The following is an 18,143-nucleotide window of genomic DNA, read 5'->3' as shown; positions in this document are numbered from 1 at the left end:
TGAAATGTCTCCTAAAGCAGTTGAGCAAGTATAGTTACTCTAAAGGGTTATACAGGACAAGAACACATGAAAATGAAATATATAGTTACCTTTTTATATATATCCTTTAGGAAAAACTTATTTGAAAGACCGAACCATTACTTCTGTAAGCATTTGATGGTTTTCCTGAAGGTATCTGGTTGGCAGATATGATGTCAACACATCCATGAAATCCATTTTTTCAGAGTATTTCCAAATATACATAGTAAAAAAGCTACACAGTTTATGGCTAAGGTAGATTAAATGTACACTTGAGTTGTTAGTTACATTGTTTGCAGTATTCTTTTAAGTGACTATTTTAAGGTCCTTAAGTGCTATCACTGGTTCTTCATGACACAGAAAGTTAACAGTACTAAAAAATATTCTCTTTTCTCCCTGTTTTCATTACATAGCCTTAACTTTGTAGATGTTGAAGAGAAAGAAAATCTCATATTTTGACAAGTAATTTTTAAAGTAAAAGATAGCAGGAATAGGGAGCTAGAACCTTCTCAGATGAGAAGGGACCAAGAGAGGGAGGAAAGGGAGAGCAGGAAGGGAAAGGAGGCGAAAATGGAGTTAAGATGCATTGTGTGCACGGACCACCCCATGGAGTGGAGGAACGGAGACACGTACTGCAAACGTGAACTAATGAAAAATTTCAAAAACATGAAAAGTAACCTGGATGTATTCTACATTTTCACGATGAAATACTTATCCATGCTTTTTGGTATGGTTAGCTATGGTTGTTAAGTATGTTGCCATCTTACAGTAAGATACTTACTATCTTTATGTTAAGAACAAACCCTTGCCTTTCTTTTTCCATTGTTAATTTTATGATTTATAATTGAATTCACCTTTAAAGATGTAAATCTTACTAATTCTAAGAATTTTGTGCAATTGAAATATTATGTATTCAGTGGTGGTAGTATGTTAAGAAAAAAAGTAGTTATGTAACACAACTGTAATTCACCCCTAGTAATTACTAAACTCTGGCTGTCTTGACCTACTGTAGTGTTTCCTTTGTAGTATGAGATTGATGACACATCCTTACACATGAACTTTTGCCCACCTGCACTTTATTTTCTTAATATTGCGAGTGCAAATGAGTGTAAGACCAAGGACATTGGCCTTTGTTTTCTGAATGACCTTGAAGAGACAGTAGGATTGATTATTGTCACCTGTTGGCGTTAAAATTCTGACAGTAGAATCATATTAGCCTTTTCTTTGTATTATGAAAGCTGAATATGTAAAAGAAGCGTAATTATTATTTAAGGTGGTACAGATCAGATTCTGCCCCAAGAAATAAAATTTCAAGGTTCCAGGCATCGATTTCTGCACCGGAGTACACGTAAGATTTTATTTGCTCTGCTTTTCACAAATAGGAGTCATTTTAATGTTGCAGGCTTGTGTCATACTAATCTGTTTCCCTGTGAAATTGAAATATAATGCCTTAATTCTCTAATTGCTTGGCTTTTTAGTACTTCAGGGTTTCTCAAACTGTCCTTATATGTTAAGGAAATAAAAGACCAACTTAAATTTTACGTAGATTAAAAGGAAAGTGGAATATTTTACACATAAGGACCAAGTACTCTTTCCCATTTTCTTTATTTTGCTTTGGTTGGGGTATTAGTTTCCTGTCGATTGAATTTGACCAGTTTAGTAACCCCAGTCACTTTTTATATTTTAGCCCAGTGTTATTGTCTTGTTTTATTTTGACCTAGGAGAGTAGAGTCTTGAGTGTGGTTTGTTGCTGAAGGTGTTTTTCTTTCTTTTTTTTTTAATTCCATAGATTAAAAAGATGCAATATGCTTGGAAGCAGTTTTTTGAATCCGTAAACCCACTTCTGCGTGCCAGGAGGCTGGGGGTGACTGCCCTCTCATGAGGAGTCACATTTCAGTGTACAGTACAGAAATTCAGCGGCAGCCAGAGGCCATGCTGACAGCCAGTTACTTCTTTTATTCTAGTTTTGTTACTAGGCTTCTAGGAACTAGTAAATTGACTTCGGTGATGGCAGCAAATTAGTTTTCTCTATTTGAAATTCTGAGAGAAATTAATATTGCTTGTGTTTTGTGAACATGTTCTTGCCTTTTTTTCTGTTTTACTCTGACTGTGTTTTGCAAGTGTTTTATGCCTCCCTAAAGAGGTTAACCTCACAGTTTGAGAAGCATTATTCCTGTAACAATTACAGGGCAAGAGGTAGGTACTTGACTTTAACCTCTTAATGATGACGTAATTATACCAAGAAATTTGAGTTTAAATTTTAGTTCTAACATTAATTAATGTTTACTTAACTCTTTTGTAGTAAGATTTCATGTAAGCATGAGGTAGAGCTACTAATGAAATAACAGCAGTCTATCGCCGTACTACCCTGAACGCTCCCAGTCTTGTCTGAAATAACATAGCAAGCACCGACTTTCTACAGAATTTTCTCTTGTATTTTAAAAAAATGTAAAGTTGAGGCTGGGTTGCTTTATAACATTAAGAGGATCGATTTTGCATCAGAATGCATTTTTATAAAATTATTGATATTGTGATGCGTACATTTGTAGTATGCTTGTTTTTTTTTATTTTTCACAGTTCACTTACAAAATCAAACAATAAAAATAAAAACATAATCACTAAACCTGGGTTGGGTATATGAATGGACAGAGGTGAAACCCAATTCTAAAATCACTCTTTGCCTCCACATTTGATACCAGTTAAAGGACAGTTGAACTGGTGTGAGCTTGATTACGAAAGTAGGGGTTATTTTCCTTTGTCCTTAAATTTACAGTATTTGTAAAAAGTCTGCTTAAAACTTTAAAAAAAGAAAGACAATTTGCTAAATCTGTACTGCTTCTAATTATTGCAGTAGTTTTAGTCATTTTGGACTGTAGTGATTTAGTTTCTCTGTGGATAAACCTAAACCTAAACAATTAAGGATATTTAACCTATACAAATTGTCAAAAGTGGCTAGCAGTTTAAATACATTTCCTGTTCTGTTTTTGCTGTTTTTTGGAGGACTGCCATATAAGTGAATAAAAAGAAATTTATTGCTCATCTTTGAAACTTAATTTCTTTCGATGAACAACTAAGTGCTTTTGACGATATAAATATCTTGACTAGTATTGATAAAGATTTAATTTCAGGGGCTAGAGCTATATAGTTCAGGGGTAGAGCAGTTGGCTCCCATATGTGAGGGCCCGGATTTGATCCCCAGCATCAGGAAATGAGATAGTGAAGGACTTAATTTTAGCCTTTGTCTTTCTTTTTCATTTTATATTTTATATAGCCTTTGTCTTTGTATATAAATGTTTTTATTAAGTTACAGTTGAGGACCACATAAGGGTTTTTTGTGTGTGTTCACCATACTCCACTTTCATGCAGTCACAGAATTAGAGATTTTTTTAATGTTTTTAAATTTTATTAGTTGATGTCTCTGTTACTTAATATTAAAATTAGTCACTGATACACATGTAGGTTGCTTTCCAATTCAGCTTTTTGTTCATTCTGTCTTAAGAATTGTTTGCCAAGCTGGCATGGTGGTACAGGCTTACCCCGCACTCTGGGAGCCTGAAGCAGGAGGATCACAAGTTTGAGCCCAGCCTGATCAACTGTCTGAATATGAAATAAGAAGGACTTGGAGTACAACTCAGTGAGAAGGACCTAGTATAAACACCCAGTACCACATACACACAAAAATAATTCTTTGCTATTAATCTGAAGTTAATCATGCTTGGCTATTTTACAACTGCCTCATTTCCTATGTATGGCATAAAATAGTTGCGATTTTAGAATTAAATAAGCAATTCCTTACTGTTTTTGGCGAAGTTATTTGCTCAGAGGAAGTAACCATTGTGTTTTTTTATTTTTGGCAGTACTTGGATTTAAATGCAGGGCCATGCACATACCAGGCAAATGTTCTACCACAGAACTATATCCCCATTCTTTTTTTTATTTTACTTTGAGACAGAGTATTAGTTGCCCAGGCTGGCCTTGAACTTCTGATCACCCTGCCTCAGCCTCCAAGAGAACTGAGATTACAGGTGTGTACCACCTTGCCTGGTTTTCCTTTTAATTTTTAATGGGCAAAAGCCCATCCAACTTGATTCATAGATTTTTTTTTCAGTTCATTGACATTATTGCTTTAAGATGATACTTTTAAACATTGATTATTATTATTATAGCCTTTAATTTATTATTTTGCAGCTAATGGGTTTAGTATCAAATGAGGCACAAAGTGTTCAATTGAAACACCAGAATTCAAAGAAAAGAGGACTCGTTGTTTAAAATTTAAGTCAGTTGAGCCAGATACACCGGCAGCTCTGTTGAGAACCGCATAAGATGAATTGTTGGCATATACAGAATGTCGACAAGAAATGGTCACTTAAATCCCACTCCTGGTGATACTACTTAAGTAAAAACTCAGTCTGTTCTCACAAATAGCAAGAGTTTTAGTTTTTTACTGTGCTCACTAAAAAAGAATTCTGAGAGTAGGACTAGCACATACGCTTAGTATCCCAGATGTTCTGGGGTTTGTTTTGGTTCTTTGTTTTTGCTTCTCTGGGATGCCCAATATGGGTCTTCCTAAGTCTTGTGGGTCGTTTGATAGGTGCGGCTGTAAAATTCCAAGAGACTGCCCGTGTCTGGAAAGACATTTAGCGTCACTAGCCCAGAGACTATCCGAAAGTTTGACCCTGAGATCTAACTCCTGTGGTCAGTCAGCCTTTATAGGTTAATTGCTGAATATGCCAAGATTTCAGCTTAGAACTTTCTTTTCTAAATAGTCTTTGGAAGATGTTTTCACATTTATTGTATGTTTCTCTTTAGATTATCAAGATATTGAATGTTATAAAATTTGGGGGGAGATTTTGTTTTTTAAAATTGTCTGGGACTCTGAGACTATGTCCCATAGCAGTAGCTGTCCTTTCAAAAAACAGATCTTACTTTGGTTTCCAAACCATGTTATGTTACAAAACCCAGTCAAATTAAAGGATTTTTCTGTTTTTCAGTTCTTCACTATATGCTCCGCTTTTATTCTTTTGAATGTAGTACTTAAAGGTTAAATTTAATCTGTTTTGCCCTGATACTGAGAATGGTAAACCCTCATCCCACAAACTAGATGCCAGTGTACGTATCAGAGAAATGCCTCATCGCTCCTCATGCACCAGTAGTAAACAGCTCTCAGAAAACAGTGGTGCAGATCTTACACATTCAGGTTAGAACTGTACAAATTGCTCATTCACATGTGGTCAGCTGTGAGGAAGCACAGGCCGTGAAGCCAAAAGAAATGGTGAGTCTCAGCTCACACGTGGAGTTCTTCAGATTGCTGTACTGAGAAGCCCAGAAATGGTATCAGCTATCTTGTTAACTGGAGAAGTATCCTTGCCTTCTTTCACTGTGGGCCCAGAATTGGGAATAGTGTTGTTTTAGTCATTTAGCTGGAGATGATATGCTTTACTATAATTAAACAATGACAGTGCTTTCTGTTACAGTTTTCAGAGACTTTAATTCATCCTTAATGTCATTTACTCATAAACTCAGCTTGTGTCATTGTCTTTATTTGCCAAGTATCTGAATTGGCATTTTCAAGAGTTTAGATTTTGACACCTGTATACCAGAATTCTCTACCCTGTTCTTCTTGTTGTCCATAAGTTGAATGCAGTATAGTTTCTCAGCGGTTTGCTGTACTGTATTGCAGTATATACCACACTCCAAAGCTAAGGGTTGAATACATTCATTACTGTAATTCTCTTCCCTTCCCAAAGTTGCCTGTTCATATTGAGTTTGTTTTGATGTTTAAAGTTACAGTTACATGTGCTACACTGTGGTTTTCAGAACAATTCATATACTTACTAATTTTCATTTAGCTTTCTTGGGGGAGAATGAAGGGTGGGAAAAGGGGTCAGGAAAACTTAAGATTAGAAATTGTTCAGCTGCACTTCTGTAAAAATCTGACTTGAGTATTTTTCTCTTCATTTGCTATGCTCATGTAAACAGTGTGACACCATCGCCACCGCAGGCACGGGTCTGTCCTCCCCGTGTGTTACCTGAAGATGGAGCTAATCTTGCCTCTGCTCGTGGCATTTTGTCGCTTATCCAGTCTTCTACTCGTAGGGCTTACCAGCAGATCTTGGATGTGCTGGATGAAAATCGCAGGTGATTGGCCATCCGTGACTCTTGCCGGCTTGTGTTGCGTATCTTTTGGCTTCTTATTTATGGACTGTGGTGTCTGCCTTTTATGTTCGCACCCTCTATTCTCTTTCTAAGATGCAGTGGTTTGAAATGGCTTGCTTTGCTTTCTTTTAATTTGAAATTATTGTCCAAAATTCACATTTCACAAGACCACATTAGCTTTCCTTCAGTTAGAAGAACATTTAGTTTCTGTATACAGGAAGTGTGACAGTTTTTTTCCCCAAAGCCTTTGCTGACCTGTTCTAAGTGCTTGATTTCATTTGGGGGATATGCTGAGGGCTAACGTTGCACCGAGTGTGGGATGCTGGACTGAAGCTCACTGATTTTCTTTAGTAAATGTTTTGAGTTAGTCACATATGCTACCAGTATGATTAATAAAGCAAGTCTGAGGAGGAGATGTCATTTTAGGTGCCAGTGCATTTTCCCCCCATCCTTTTAGGAATGGATTTTTGAAATCCCAGATGATACTGTTTTTTACAATACTGATACTTTTAAACATTAATAGCTTACCTCACTTTCGAATATCTAGCAAAATCATTAATCGTATTTTTTGATTTATCCATACAAGTATCTTTTTTTTTTTTTATTGCTATCATTTCCAAATACTTTTTGTCCTTGCCTCATTACAAGTCTTTTTTAAAAGATAAAGCTTCCCCAGGTATTTTTGGCATGATACATACCAGAAAGGTAAAGTTAGTTTAACTTCAATGCTGGACACTTACATTAGTAATGGCTTCTGAGAGTCAGTGTTGTTTGAATTTTCCTTATCATTTTATAGACTGTTAATTTTTACATTTTGGTGAATTCCTAATAAGTTGACCATCCCAATGAACCTTATTTCTTACCTTAGGAATTGATGTGTCTTCTGGCTCATTTTGAGCAAACTTCTTGTTGGTCACTTTTAATTCTCACAAGACCCCACCCAGTTCTTTCACCATACTGCTTGAGCACTGGTCCATACTCCTTACCACTGTTGAGTGGAGGGCCGTTCTAAGTCTTTCCAGAGTTGAACTAACAGTGTGCATTCGGTCCCAAGAACTGCAAGGTACACTACAGAGTTAGAAAAATCATAGCATAGAGGGAGAATTGTATATATTGTACACATACATCTATGTGTGTATATATATATATAATCTATGTATACATATACTTTATATAAAATCAAAACTACAGATTTAGAGTCCTTTTTATGTTCTTCAAAGCTTCAGAGATTATCTTGGAATACTTGAAAGCTGTAAGACATTTCAGAAGAAAAAACACGGATTTGGAGAGTCAGATTTGTCTTAGTCCACCTCACCAAATATGTTGCTACGTGGTGGTCTTGAGCGAATGATTTATCTTCCCTGGCCCTCCAAAGGGTGGAGAAGCGATAATAATACCTAGCTTTATGGAATCTTGTGAGCAGCCTCCCTTTTCCCACCTTTACTTAATTAAGATAGAGGGCTTCAAATTCTTCAGTTAGTATGATAGAAGAGCCCTCAAATGATCTTGAATATAAACTGGCACGAAAATGTAGTATTTGCAAGGACCCATTTTTATTTCCCTTTTAAGCAGACACTGCCCCAGATAGCCTCTTTAATTTTTCATTATAATAGGTCCTTAGATGAGACCAGATTATTGTCAGAGATCATTACGTATATCATTGTCAAAGTGTATCTTATTATAGTGGGAATATCTGAAGGAGAAAAATGTTTCTAAATCCTCTGTGGCTTAAATAATAGCTACATGGAGCAGATTCCTAGTACATCAAGATTATTTGTCCTCCATCCCCCCACACATACACTGTTCAGATGCGTTGATGTGGAACTTACGGATACATGGACTCCTTTCCCTCCATGATGGCAAAGCATTGCCTAAAATTCAAACATACAGCATAAGAAATATAACTAATATAAAGTTTACTTGGTATTCTTTTAGTATAAAATATTGGAACACTAAGTGAAATTTTACTCTTTTTTGTACATTGGAATGGAAATCCCTTTTCTGAGAAGGAAATATCTTACTTAAGTAAGATATTTACTTTTTTAAATTGAGAAAGGATTTATAATACTTTGCTCCTAGACATGTTCCTTTAGTTGTTGTCTAAGGAGGAATAGGTCCTTATCAGTCTTACTGGTGCATTTTTTTTTTTGTACCAGGAATCGAACTCGGGACCTTGCACTTGCCAGGCAGGGCTGCATTCTTTACTAAACTGATACTTTTTAAAAAAAATTTTATTCACCTCTCTTATAATCTGTATGTTGGATTAGAGTGAATCAGGATTTTAAGTGTTGTCAAATCACTTTATTTCTAGTACTGTAAGTGTCTAGCGTGGATTTTGATATAAAAAGTGGGAATGTGAAATTTGGATAATGTTCTACTTGCATGATTATTCAATAATACTACTTTTCTATATAAAGTTTTAAGTGCTTTTATGTTCCTTGCTCTGTATCATTTTCTTTTCTATTTTATTACTTTTGGCTGTTATGCTATTGCTATATCCTAATTTTGGTTTTATACCATTACACTGAGTATAATTAAACTAGAATTATTTTTCAGAAAGAAAGAAAAAACTTTCTGCCTGTTTTATCATCAAATAGTACAGATTCACAGTTACTTAACAGAAGGACTAGTTTTAGTTTATACTTTAAAGGACACTAGCAAAAGGTTTATGCACTATATTTTCTTTTTCTTATCTTAGGGGAGCTTAGATGATCTAAAAGCAAGTTCAATATGAAAACCAAGTTAAATCCTAGGTACAAAGTGGAAAAGTTCCCTTATGTAGGTCAGTGGTAGACACTGGGAAAACTGGTACAGTAAAAATTTACTGAAGTGCCTGGAGCAGACTCCAGCTGCACACTTGGCTCATTTGGAAGGAGGATTTAAAATGGTATTATGATTTAGTTCTTTGCTGGTTAGGAATTACCTGGCCCTTTCTATATCTGTTAGAGTTATATATCTGATTCTCCACTGTAAAATATTAACATTTTTAATAAGTAGTTTGTATTAGAATGTCATTTAAATACTTATAGATATCTATGAATTATGCTTAAGTTTTATTCTCAAAGGGCCTTATTTTTATAGTTCTTCCTGAGCAGGAGTGTACTATCTGTGAGTAAATAGAATAAGAAAATGATGTATGAATAATTTACATTTTGGATAACTATATAACAAAGAAGGCCTAGAAACATAGTCACAATAGATACAGTATTTATTTGAAATTTTTCTTTTAAAAAAATGAATAATTCCTGATTCCCTAACCAAACTGTTTATTTACTGTAGCAGTTTACATTTGTATAGCAAAGAAATACATATTCTATTAAGAGACCATATATTTACTCAAAAATATCAATGTACAAGTTGATGTTAGAACACAGCAGCCTTGGACTCCTTTCCTTTTGCCACTAGATCTCATTATAAAACATGCTATTGAAAGATGCATGTATTAAAGCATACTGATGATAGAAAGTGGTGCTTGAATGAAGTTCTAACTTTGCCACATATCTGTCTAATATACTTTTATGTTATATGTGTCAATTGCCAGTGTAAGAAGACAAAATGAAACACGTTATGAAAGGTAACGGTATTATTTTCTGGCTGTGCGTTATAAGAGGGAAATCTCTGTGGTGGACTATACTGAATATGGCAGACCCATTTGAGCATATTAGTACATATTAAGTAAAAAATTTAGGAAGCATACAGTAGTGGCTTTTTTTGTTTTTTGAGACAGGGTCTTGCTGTGCAGTTCAGGCTGGCCTTGAGCTCACTTTGTAGCCCAGGCTGGCCTCAAAGTCACAGCGATCCTCCTGCCTCAGCCTCATGAATGCTGGGATTACAGGCATGCGCCACCATGCCCACCCACTTATAATGAGATTTGATTTTTGATACTAGGAATTGAACTCAGGACCTTGTGCTTGCTAGGCAGGCACTGTGTTGCTGAGCTACACTCCTGGCCCTAGTGGCTTCATTTAGTTAACTGTTCTCATGTTTGTGATTTGAGACTATTTCATTAATACTTTTCCTGATTTCACAAAGTAAATCTTAGTGAGATGAGTTTAAAACCTTTCTCAAATGTATGTGGTTTCTCAGAGTCCTTCATCCTCCACCAGGGTCTTTCAATCCCTTATCTTCTAGGCCCGTGGTGGCAAACCTATGGCATGCATGCTGTAGTGGACTGCTTATACCATGAAAAGCTCTAAAAGAGTTGCCATCAAGGCTTCTGGGCTCTAGAAGTATCATTAAACGCTAGTTGTACCTTTAGGACATCTAGAAACGACACATTGAAATATTCTTGTGTAAGTTGATTTGTCAGAAAATAGTGATTTGTGTTCTACAGCTGTGCCAATTTACAGAAAAAATGAGTGCATTTGGTGTTAAATGTCTACCATAATTATGGCCTTGTACTTACATTCAAGTAAAATTTGATCAGTTACTTTGAAAATGAGACATTCCAAGTAGGATTTAATAATTCTTAAAATCCTTACTTGCATCCTGTACTCCACGTCCCTTCCCTGGCTAGTAAGTATTGCTGATTGTTTTGGGGACAGTTGGCCAGTGGACGTGTCGAGCTTTTGTTTGAAAGGCTAGTGCTTATCTAAGTAGGGAACTAATTACCCTCTGGCACCAGCGTGTGCAATGAGTTGAGTGGGAGGCTCACACAGCTTTCCCGTGCACCGTGCTGTCATCTGCAGCAGCCCTGTGCGTCACTCCTGGTCTTCGCAGCCCCAGAGCTGAGGTGCAGGTGTGAACGAGACACCGCTACATTAAGACATCAGACAGTAATCAGAAGTGATGCGGTCGGCGGCGGGGGGATTATGGGTGATGGGACTCTCTTTAAATTCATGGGTTTTGAGCTCGAGCTGTGAACGAGCAACCACGATCCTGCAGGTGCTTCTAATAGGTTCTTGACATGCTTCTAATGTTGTGTTTATTTTCCAACGAGAAGAAAGATACTATACTTTTTAAACATACTTGTCCTGTACCTTGAATTCATAGAGTATAAGCACTGAAAAGAATTAGATGTTGGTGCTATTTTGTCACATAATTCCTTTACGTTTCAATCAACTGTAAAATGTTATGAAAGTCATTTTATTTTATGAAAACCATAAAATGGAGGATATATGAGACAAATAGCTTTCGAAGTATTTGAGAGATATTATATTGTATAGAAGCATACAATATAATTCAATTTGATATTTATGTGTCTTGTTTTTGCTTTTATTTTATTACCACTCTGTTTCCTGATTCTGTCTTGTGCCTTCTCCCGCAAAAACCTGCCTTAGACCTGTGTTGCGTGGTGGGTCTGCCGCCGCCACTTCTAATCCTCATCATGACAACGTCAGGTAATTTGAGACTTTATAATTACCTGGGGAAATGCAGAGGTGATGGAATTTGTGTTTTGGGGGGCATAATGCATGAAGTAGCCGTGACTTTATAACTTGGATTGATAGCGCCTTCCCTTTTTAGTAATCCTGCTTCTTTCTAAAGACAAGGAGTCTAATCAGCTGTGATTCTTGGCCTGTAGTGTGTGAGGGAAAATGCTCAGTATCTGTGGGATGCATGATCACTAGACATGTCAGTGAGTTTTAGTAGCGTATAGGAGATCATATTAAACAGAGGAAGATAATCTCATTTTACTTTAAGTGCCTTGTTTTAACGTTGTTCAGGTTCCGGCCAGCATTTCCTTTGCGGTTGTTAACTGCACCATCACTTTTAGTGTGTAGACAGTGCTGCCTGTAGTGCGTTGCCTTGAACTGGGAAACGTCAGCACTGACATCCCAGTAGGTTGGGAAGTGGAACGTTTGGAAAGGAAACTTAGCTTTAAGCATTTCATCGTCTCCTGCTTTTATCCCTTCTCTTCTGTTGTTTCCCTTCTCACACCTCTCAGTCCTGCTTCGCCCGCGCACGCCCTTCCTGCAGTGCACAGGGCAGATAGGATGGTGCATACAAACCTTCAAGGTCCAAGCGCCGGAATCCCTACTTAGTTTTCCTTTCCTCAGGAAAAACAAAAGCAAAAACTGGTATTTACAGGTGCTATCACTCTCGTTTTTCAGAACAGGTTTAATTTCAAGCAGAAATGTGCTATCTGCAGCAGTAGATTTAAAACTGGGAGCACTGTTTCCATGAAGCAGAAGAGACCCGGCACATTCCAAAGCAAGGGCAAAGGGCAAGCATCATTTTCTTCTTCATCGCGCATTCGTGTTGCAGACACGTGCCCTGGCCACTCTGCTGACTTGGGTCTTTAGCAATCTTAATTTAACGCAGTGCAGTTTTCCTTTATATTTTTCTCTTAAATCTGTGGGAGTATTTTCAGGTAGTGGTCTGCCTTAGCATTTCTTACAGAGGTTTTAATTCTGATAAGTACAGGTTTTTGCTTAAAGTATATTTCATGAAGTAATTTTTTTCTTAATTTTTATGTATAAAGTCCTTTGCTATATCTCTAGATTTCTTTGTAAGGGAAGACTTGCTTCTTAGATTTCTAAAATCTTAGTTAATTGAGAATTTTAATTGTGAGTAATCCCTTTCACTTATATGTTCTTTTCCTTTTAGGCTGGGTCCCTTTGTCTTTTTTTTTTGTTGTTTTTTGTCTTTTTGAGACAGGGTCTCACTATGCAGTTCAGGCCGCCCTTGAGCTCACCTTGTAGTCCAGGCTGGTCTCGAACTCACAACAGTCCTCCTGCCTCAGCCTCCGGAGTGCTGGGATTACAGGCGTGCGCCACCATGCCCAGTTGGGTCCCTACATCTTTGAGTTGATTTCTGCTGTAATTTGATTTTTTTTTTCCCTAGTTACTCATCTCATGTGACTTCAAAGCAACAGAAAATTTTTCTTTAGCGATCAAATGTAGAAGTGAGGAATCTTAGCCCTATTTTTTCCACCAACCATTTAATAATTCTGTTTTTGGTTTGTTTGTTTCATTTCTGCCCAGGATTGAAGTCAGAGCATCCCACATGTTAGGCAAATGCTCTGTCATTGGGCTACATTGTTCAGTCCTAACCACTTGGTATTCAAAGAAAGATTAGCTCAGGTGTTTGTAAACCCATATTTCCAGCATCTGCTCACTGAGAAACTTACTTTTCTGACTGACGCAGTTACCCTCAGTATGCTGAGATTCTTACGGTTTGCATAAAGAGACAGTGAATAATAAGGGAGCTAATTTAGCCATAGAGATGACACTCATGGATTGCTACAGATTATCTAATGTCAAGAGACAGCATTGATTATTTAAATTCTGTTTTGCATTTTTATTAACGTATTTTGGGATTATTTTGAACATTTGAAGCAATTGGGTTTTCTAAATAGATTTTTCTGTAATGTGCTCAGATGAAAAATGAGATTCTCTTTTAAATCCCTTTTGTGGTTTTTGTAATGAAGACTTACTGGGGATATTAGAATAGATGACCCATATACCAACTCTGAATTATATGAGTACCTTTTAATTCAGTTCGTTTATATTCTCACTCAGAAAAGTTACTGTGTCATTTTACTGAAATAACCACACAAGACGTAAGTAGAAAATGAATGAGATGTCTGGTGTGTAAATTGCATCTCTGGTAAAGCTGTTAATTAAGATAAATTTTAAGCCAGGTGTGGTGGTGCATGCCTGTAATCCTAGCACTCAGGAGGCTGAGGCAGGAGGATCCTTGTGAGTTTGCAACCAGCCTGGTCTACAGAATGAGCTCAAGGCCAGCCTGAACTGCACAGTGAGACCCTTTCTCAAAATAAAGAGAGAGAGGAAAGAAAGGAAAGGAAAAGGAAGGAAGGAAGGAAGGATGGATGTGGAACTCCAGGCAAAGGGTTTAGAAGTATGTTGTCATTCATTTAAAAACCAATATCCTTTTGGAAGTAACTGCAGTTGAACAAAAAGTACTATTTAATGTGCTTCCTCTGGATTGTCTGAGTGGTTTTCCAGTATTGTAATTTTATCTGAAGCCTCATAATTAATTATTCTTGAGCCAGTTCTGTATCTAAATGTAGTGGCAAGGTATATTCAGGGGATCTTATAATTGCTTCTATGGGACAAACAGAGAATAAATAATTGAAAATAAGAAGAATAAGCATGGTCAGAGAAGAGATAGTGAGAAAAGGAGAAATAAAGTGTCAGTCTTAGTTTTTCACTTTGATTCCCCACCGGTGAGCGGCTGCCGGTGAGCCGGGTGGACACAGGTTTGCGTAAGAGTTGTACATTGGCCAACAGTGGCCGGGGAAGCTTTTCAGTGTTGCCGGCCACTCTGGCTTAAAGAGTTGTCCACTTGCGTCTTTAGTCAGGATTTCTGCTCTTTCTTGGAGTCTCAGTATACTTTCCCAGTATGGTTGATAGTTGTCGTCTGAAGCTTTTTCTTTTCTTTTATTGTTAATTCAGATAGTAAAATAGTTTAGGGATTTGTACTGTTAAAATACCAGTCTTTGGGGTACTTCTTTGAACACTGCACAATACCTGGCTTCCAGTTACTCTCACTTCTATTTTAGTACCAACTTATATTTTTTGTTTCACTTGCTAGGTATGGCCTTTCAAATGTAGATGCAGCAATTGAAGGAGCGGCGGATGACATGACTGCTGTAGACGCAGCTTCATTAAGACGACAGGTATTTAGTGTGCCCTGTATAATTCTAAGTTATGTTCATTTTAAAGTGATGGTTTGTGACATTTTAACACCTCGTCTATCGAACCCATAATAAATCATACTTTATTTTCCTGCCTTAAAGATCCATTAAACCACCGTCTACATGGTATTAATCAGCATAAAACAGTATTACCAAAATGGATAGATATAATTCTGCAAGTAACAGGAAAACTTCACGTGTTAGCACCCAGTGTAGCCATTAATTGCTTGCTTAGCCTTCGCTATGTGAGCCAGGCTGTCTGGGACTTGTGTTACTATGTCTGATGATCCGTTTTGGAAACGACGGTTTTCAGTTTGCAGTGTCCCTATGTAGATACTCTTGCATTCTGCAGTAAGTCCTGTCTTGGAACCGTGAGTGCATATGCATATGTTCATATATATTCCCACAGCCTTTACGCTCACATGGGTGTGCACGCGGGGAAAACATTTTGTGCTCCCATTGTGTATGCCAAATAGATGTAGAGTAAAACTGAATGAAATGAATATTCTTAAGTAAAGATCAATAAAGGAACATGGGCTGAAGCAAGGCAGTTTCTCAGCCCAGGGCTATTTTTAGCTGAGGACTATACTGTTTCTCTTTGTAAGAGCTGGGAAGCCGTAGCCCTTCCAACCTGCAGTCATCTGGGCGGCATTCACAGGGCCTCCTCTGACAGATTGATTACACTCAGTGACTCGAAGAAGACAGTCATACCAGCTTGAGGATGGACAGCTGAGGCCGATCACAGGCTCATGGAAGGGCCGTCGAAAGGGGTGGGAGTCCTATATTCTTCCCGCGGTGGAAACCCGTACCAGAGGAGCCTTAGGTGTGTCACACTCTCCTCCCTGGTGGTCTGATCAAGGAAGGAAGGATAGCCTGTCCAGCCTCCAGCCTTGGAGGAAGGGAAATGGAGAGGAGTGTCTAAGTGAATTGACACTGTCACGAGTAACTTCGTTTCCTATTTGTAGTTGTGTTTATGTTGCTCTGAAGGAAACTGTGCATGTTTGTAATAATTCTTTTGACAAATTACTGCACTGCTTTTTAAGAATTGATTGCTGTATGCATTAAAGTTTATATTTTGTTTTTCATGTTTGTTCTTTACATAGATAATCAAGCTAAACAGACGCCTACAACTTCTAGAAGAGGAAAACAAGGAACGTGCTAAGAGAGAAATGGTCATGTACTCAATTACTGTTGCGTTCTGGCTGCTTAATAGCTGGCTCTGGTTTCGCCGCTAGAGGTAACCTCAGCACTGAAATACCTTGTCTCAACTGCTGGAAATATAAAGGCTTTACACACTTCTTGGTTTCTGTCTTTGCATTGTATGCCATTTTATATAGCCCGTGCCCTAAAAAAACGTGTTTCTTCCACAAAGTAGGGAAATGGACCTATATTTGTAGAAGTAAAGGTATATTCTGTCTCTCAGCTGTATTCTCTTTAAGCTAGTTCTGCAGGAATACCTTACGTAGCATTCTTTTGCATGTTTTGTAAATAGGTTCTACCTTGGTTTTTTTTTAAAAGAAATTGATTTTTCGCCTCATCAGTCCGCACAACCGAGCCTCTGAAAGGGAGAGAGAGTGCACCAAGAATGGATGTAGAAAGGTATCTGTAAAAGAAAAAAGTGTGTTTTGTGCTGTTTCTTGATACTAGTAAGCAGTTTTGTTCGTAGACATTTTTGCCCCACCTTTCAACTAACACTTTTGAAGTCATGGTCTGGTACCAGATTTAAGAAAGTCAAGTCACCTAATATTTCATGATCACCTGTACAAATTAAATTAATTCCTGACAATTCAGAAGTAATATGTGTGTGGTATGCGTGTATTATTTTCATTTTAGTTTTGCAGATGGTTTTCTATAAAACACATTTGTATTAAGTCCATGTGTAAACAGTTTTAAAAAAAAATCAAATGGCAGAATAAGGTACAAATGTCGTGTATTTAATAAACTGTCAACCAGAGCAGTGTTTGTCTGTAGAAAGAGTCACGTGACCGTGTTGTGCTGTAACTTGCGTGCCACACTGCATTGCTGTCCGAGCCTGCTTGACTTGGGTGATGCGGCTGGGGACCTGGAGACAGCAGGTGCCCGCTCATGTCTTTATCCTCAGGGACGCTGGTCGTAGGTGGTTTTCTAGTTTACTATGTCTGTAAAGTGGCTCAGATTACGATACCCTGAGTTGTGGGTCTTATTTCTCCATCATAGTTCCTTGCTGATATACAGATCTCAGTAGAATTAAATACACCGGTGAAACTAAGACCTGGTTGTCTTTAGTTCTCAAAACTGTTTTCCTTTTTTGGTTCAAAAACAGAATTCAGTTAGATACAACACCCTACTGACATACTCATGTGTCTTTCTACCAAAGCAGTGAGTTTGGGGAAAAGCAGTTAATTCCTCAGATAAGAGTAGATTTGATGTTCTGTTTATTCTTTGCTCTCTTCCCTCTTAAAAAAAAAAATACTAGGAAGATGATTCTTCTTTGTTCTTAGGTTTATTAGAAGTTTGATGATAGTACTTTTTGTCCCATGGAAGTTTTCTTTCTGACTGTTGATAAAACTGTAATGATGCCATGGCTGTATTCTAACTTTATGTGTATCATAATATAATTTGTGTGAGCAACCCTCCCAGTCGATAGCACAAAAATAATAAAAATAGTGGGTAAAGCACCACCTCTTCTGCTGAAGAGGCATGAAAGAGATCTCCAAAAGGCCAGAACTAGAATGAAAGCAGGAATCAGGAAATGAGTACAAAAGCTGTTTTTCTCCCTGGTGTTTTTTTTACCAAACACTGAAGACCTGGCTTTTTAAATGGTTCTGCAAAAGGGGCAGAAGGTAGAATGCTTTTCCTTGGTCACACTCTGGCTGTAATAGGAGACCATGGCAGAAGCAGGGACTCAGACTTTACTCCCTCCGTGACAGAGGTGAATGAGAGATCTTTCTCAAAAGGGGGCAACAGAAACATGCCTCTTCTTCACCTTGTCACATACCGAAAAGTAGACAGGCTTACTGTAATTCACTGTCAGACTCTCTTACTCTAACTCCCTTCTCCCAAAAGTTATTAATCGCTGTGTTGAGAAAGAAAGAAAGAATTTTTGAGGTTAAAGGCAGTGAATTCACTCCTGATCAGGATGATCAGGATAATCAGGAAGTATTTCTTAGATGTTTGAGTTGAACTTTGATTGATAGGTAAGTATAAATACGATTTTTAGCAAGCAAACAATATAGAATAAGATTCCAGGTGCAGGGAGCAGAGGGAGAAAGAATACGGTTAAGGTGCTGAAGTATACAGTTAAGAGTAGCACATATATTATTTATTTTCAGAACTCTAGGGTGTGGTGCTTTGTTTCTCCCAGTTCTGGGAGTATTTATTGGAAGCATTT

The 18,143-nt window shown here is 37.5% G+C and overlaps 1 protein-coding gene across 12 annotated transcripts in view; it reads left to right on the top strand.

Moving 5' to 3' along the window:
- Window positions 1-16,727, top strand: part of Mff (mitochondrial fission factor) — a 34,786-nt gene extending 18,059 nt beyond the window's left edge. For 2 of the 12 annotated variants that reach the window (XM_013519942.1, XM_013519944.1), the window contains 6 exons: window positions 1,292-1,366; window positions 5,998-6,156; window positions 9,716-9,748; window positions 11,454-11,513; window positions 14,671-14,755; window positions 15,877-16,727. In XM_013519942.1, coding sequence (XP_013375396.1) covers window positions 1,292-1,366; window positions 5,998-6,156; window positions 9,716-9,748; window positions 11,454-11,513; window positions 14,671-14,755; window positions 15,877-16,008 — 544 coding nt within the window. In that variant the 3' untranslated portion in view covers window positions 16,009-16,727. The remainder of the gene's footprint in view (window positions 1-1,291; window positions 1,367-5,997; window positions 6,157-9,715; window positions 9,749-11,453; window positions 11,514-14,670; window positions 14,756-15,876) is intronic. The other 10 variants (XM_013519945.1, XM_013519943.1, XM_005395468.2 and 7 more) reach the window with 10 other exon arrangements.
- Window positions 16,728-18,143: the final 1,416 nt, after the last annotated feature.

The sequence above is a fragment of the Chinchilla lanigera genome, unplaced genomic scaffold, assembly GCF_000276665.1.
Source record: "Chinchilla lanigera isolate Chin_1 unplaced genomic scaffold, ChiLan1.0 scaffold00052, whole genome shotgun sequence".
NCBI classification, from domain to species: Eukaryota; Metazoa; Chordata; class Mammalia; order Rodentia; family Chinchillidae; genus Chinchilla; species Chinchilla lanigera.
Note: the sequence above shows the minus strand (reverse complement) of the source record. Positions and strands in the feature narration are given on the sequence as shown.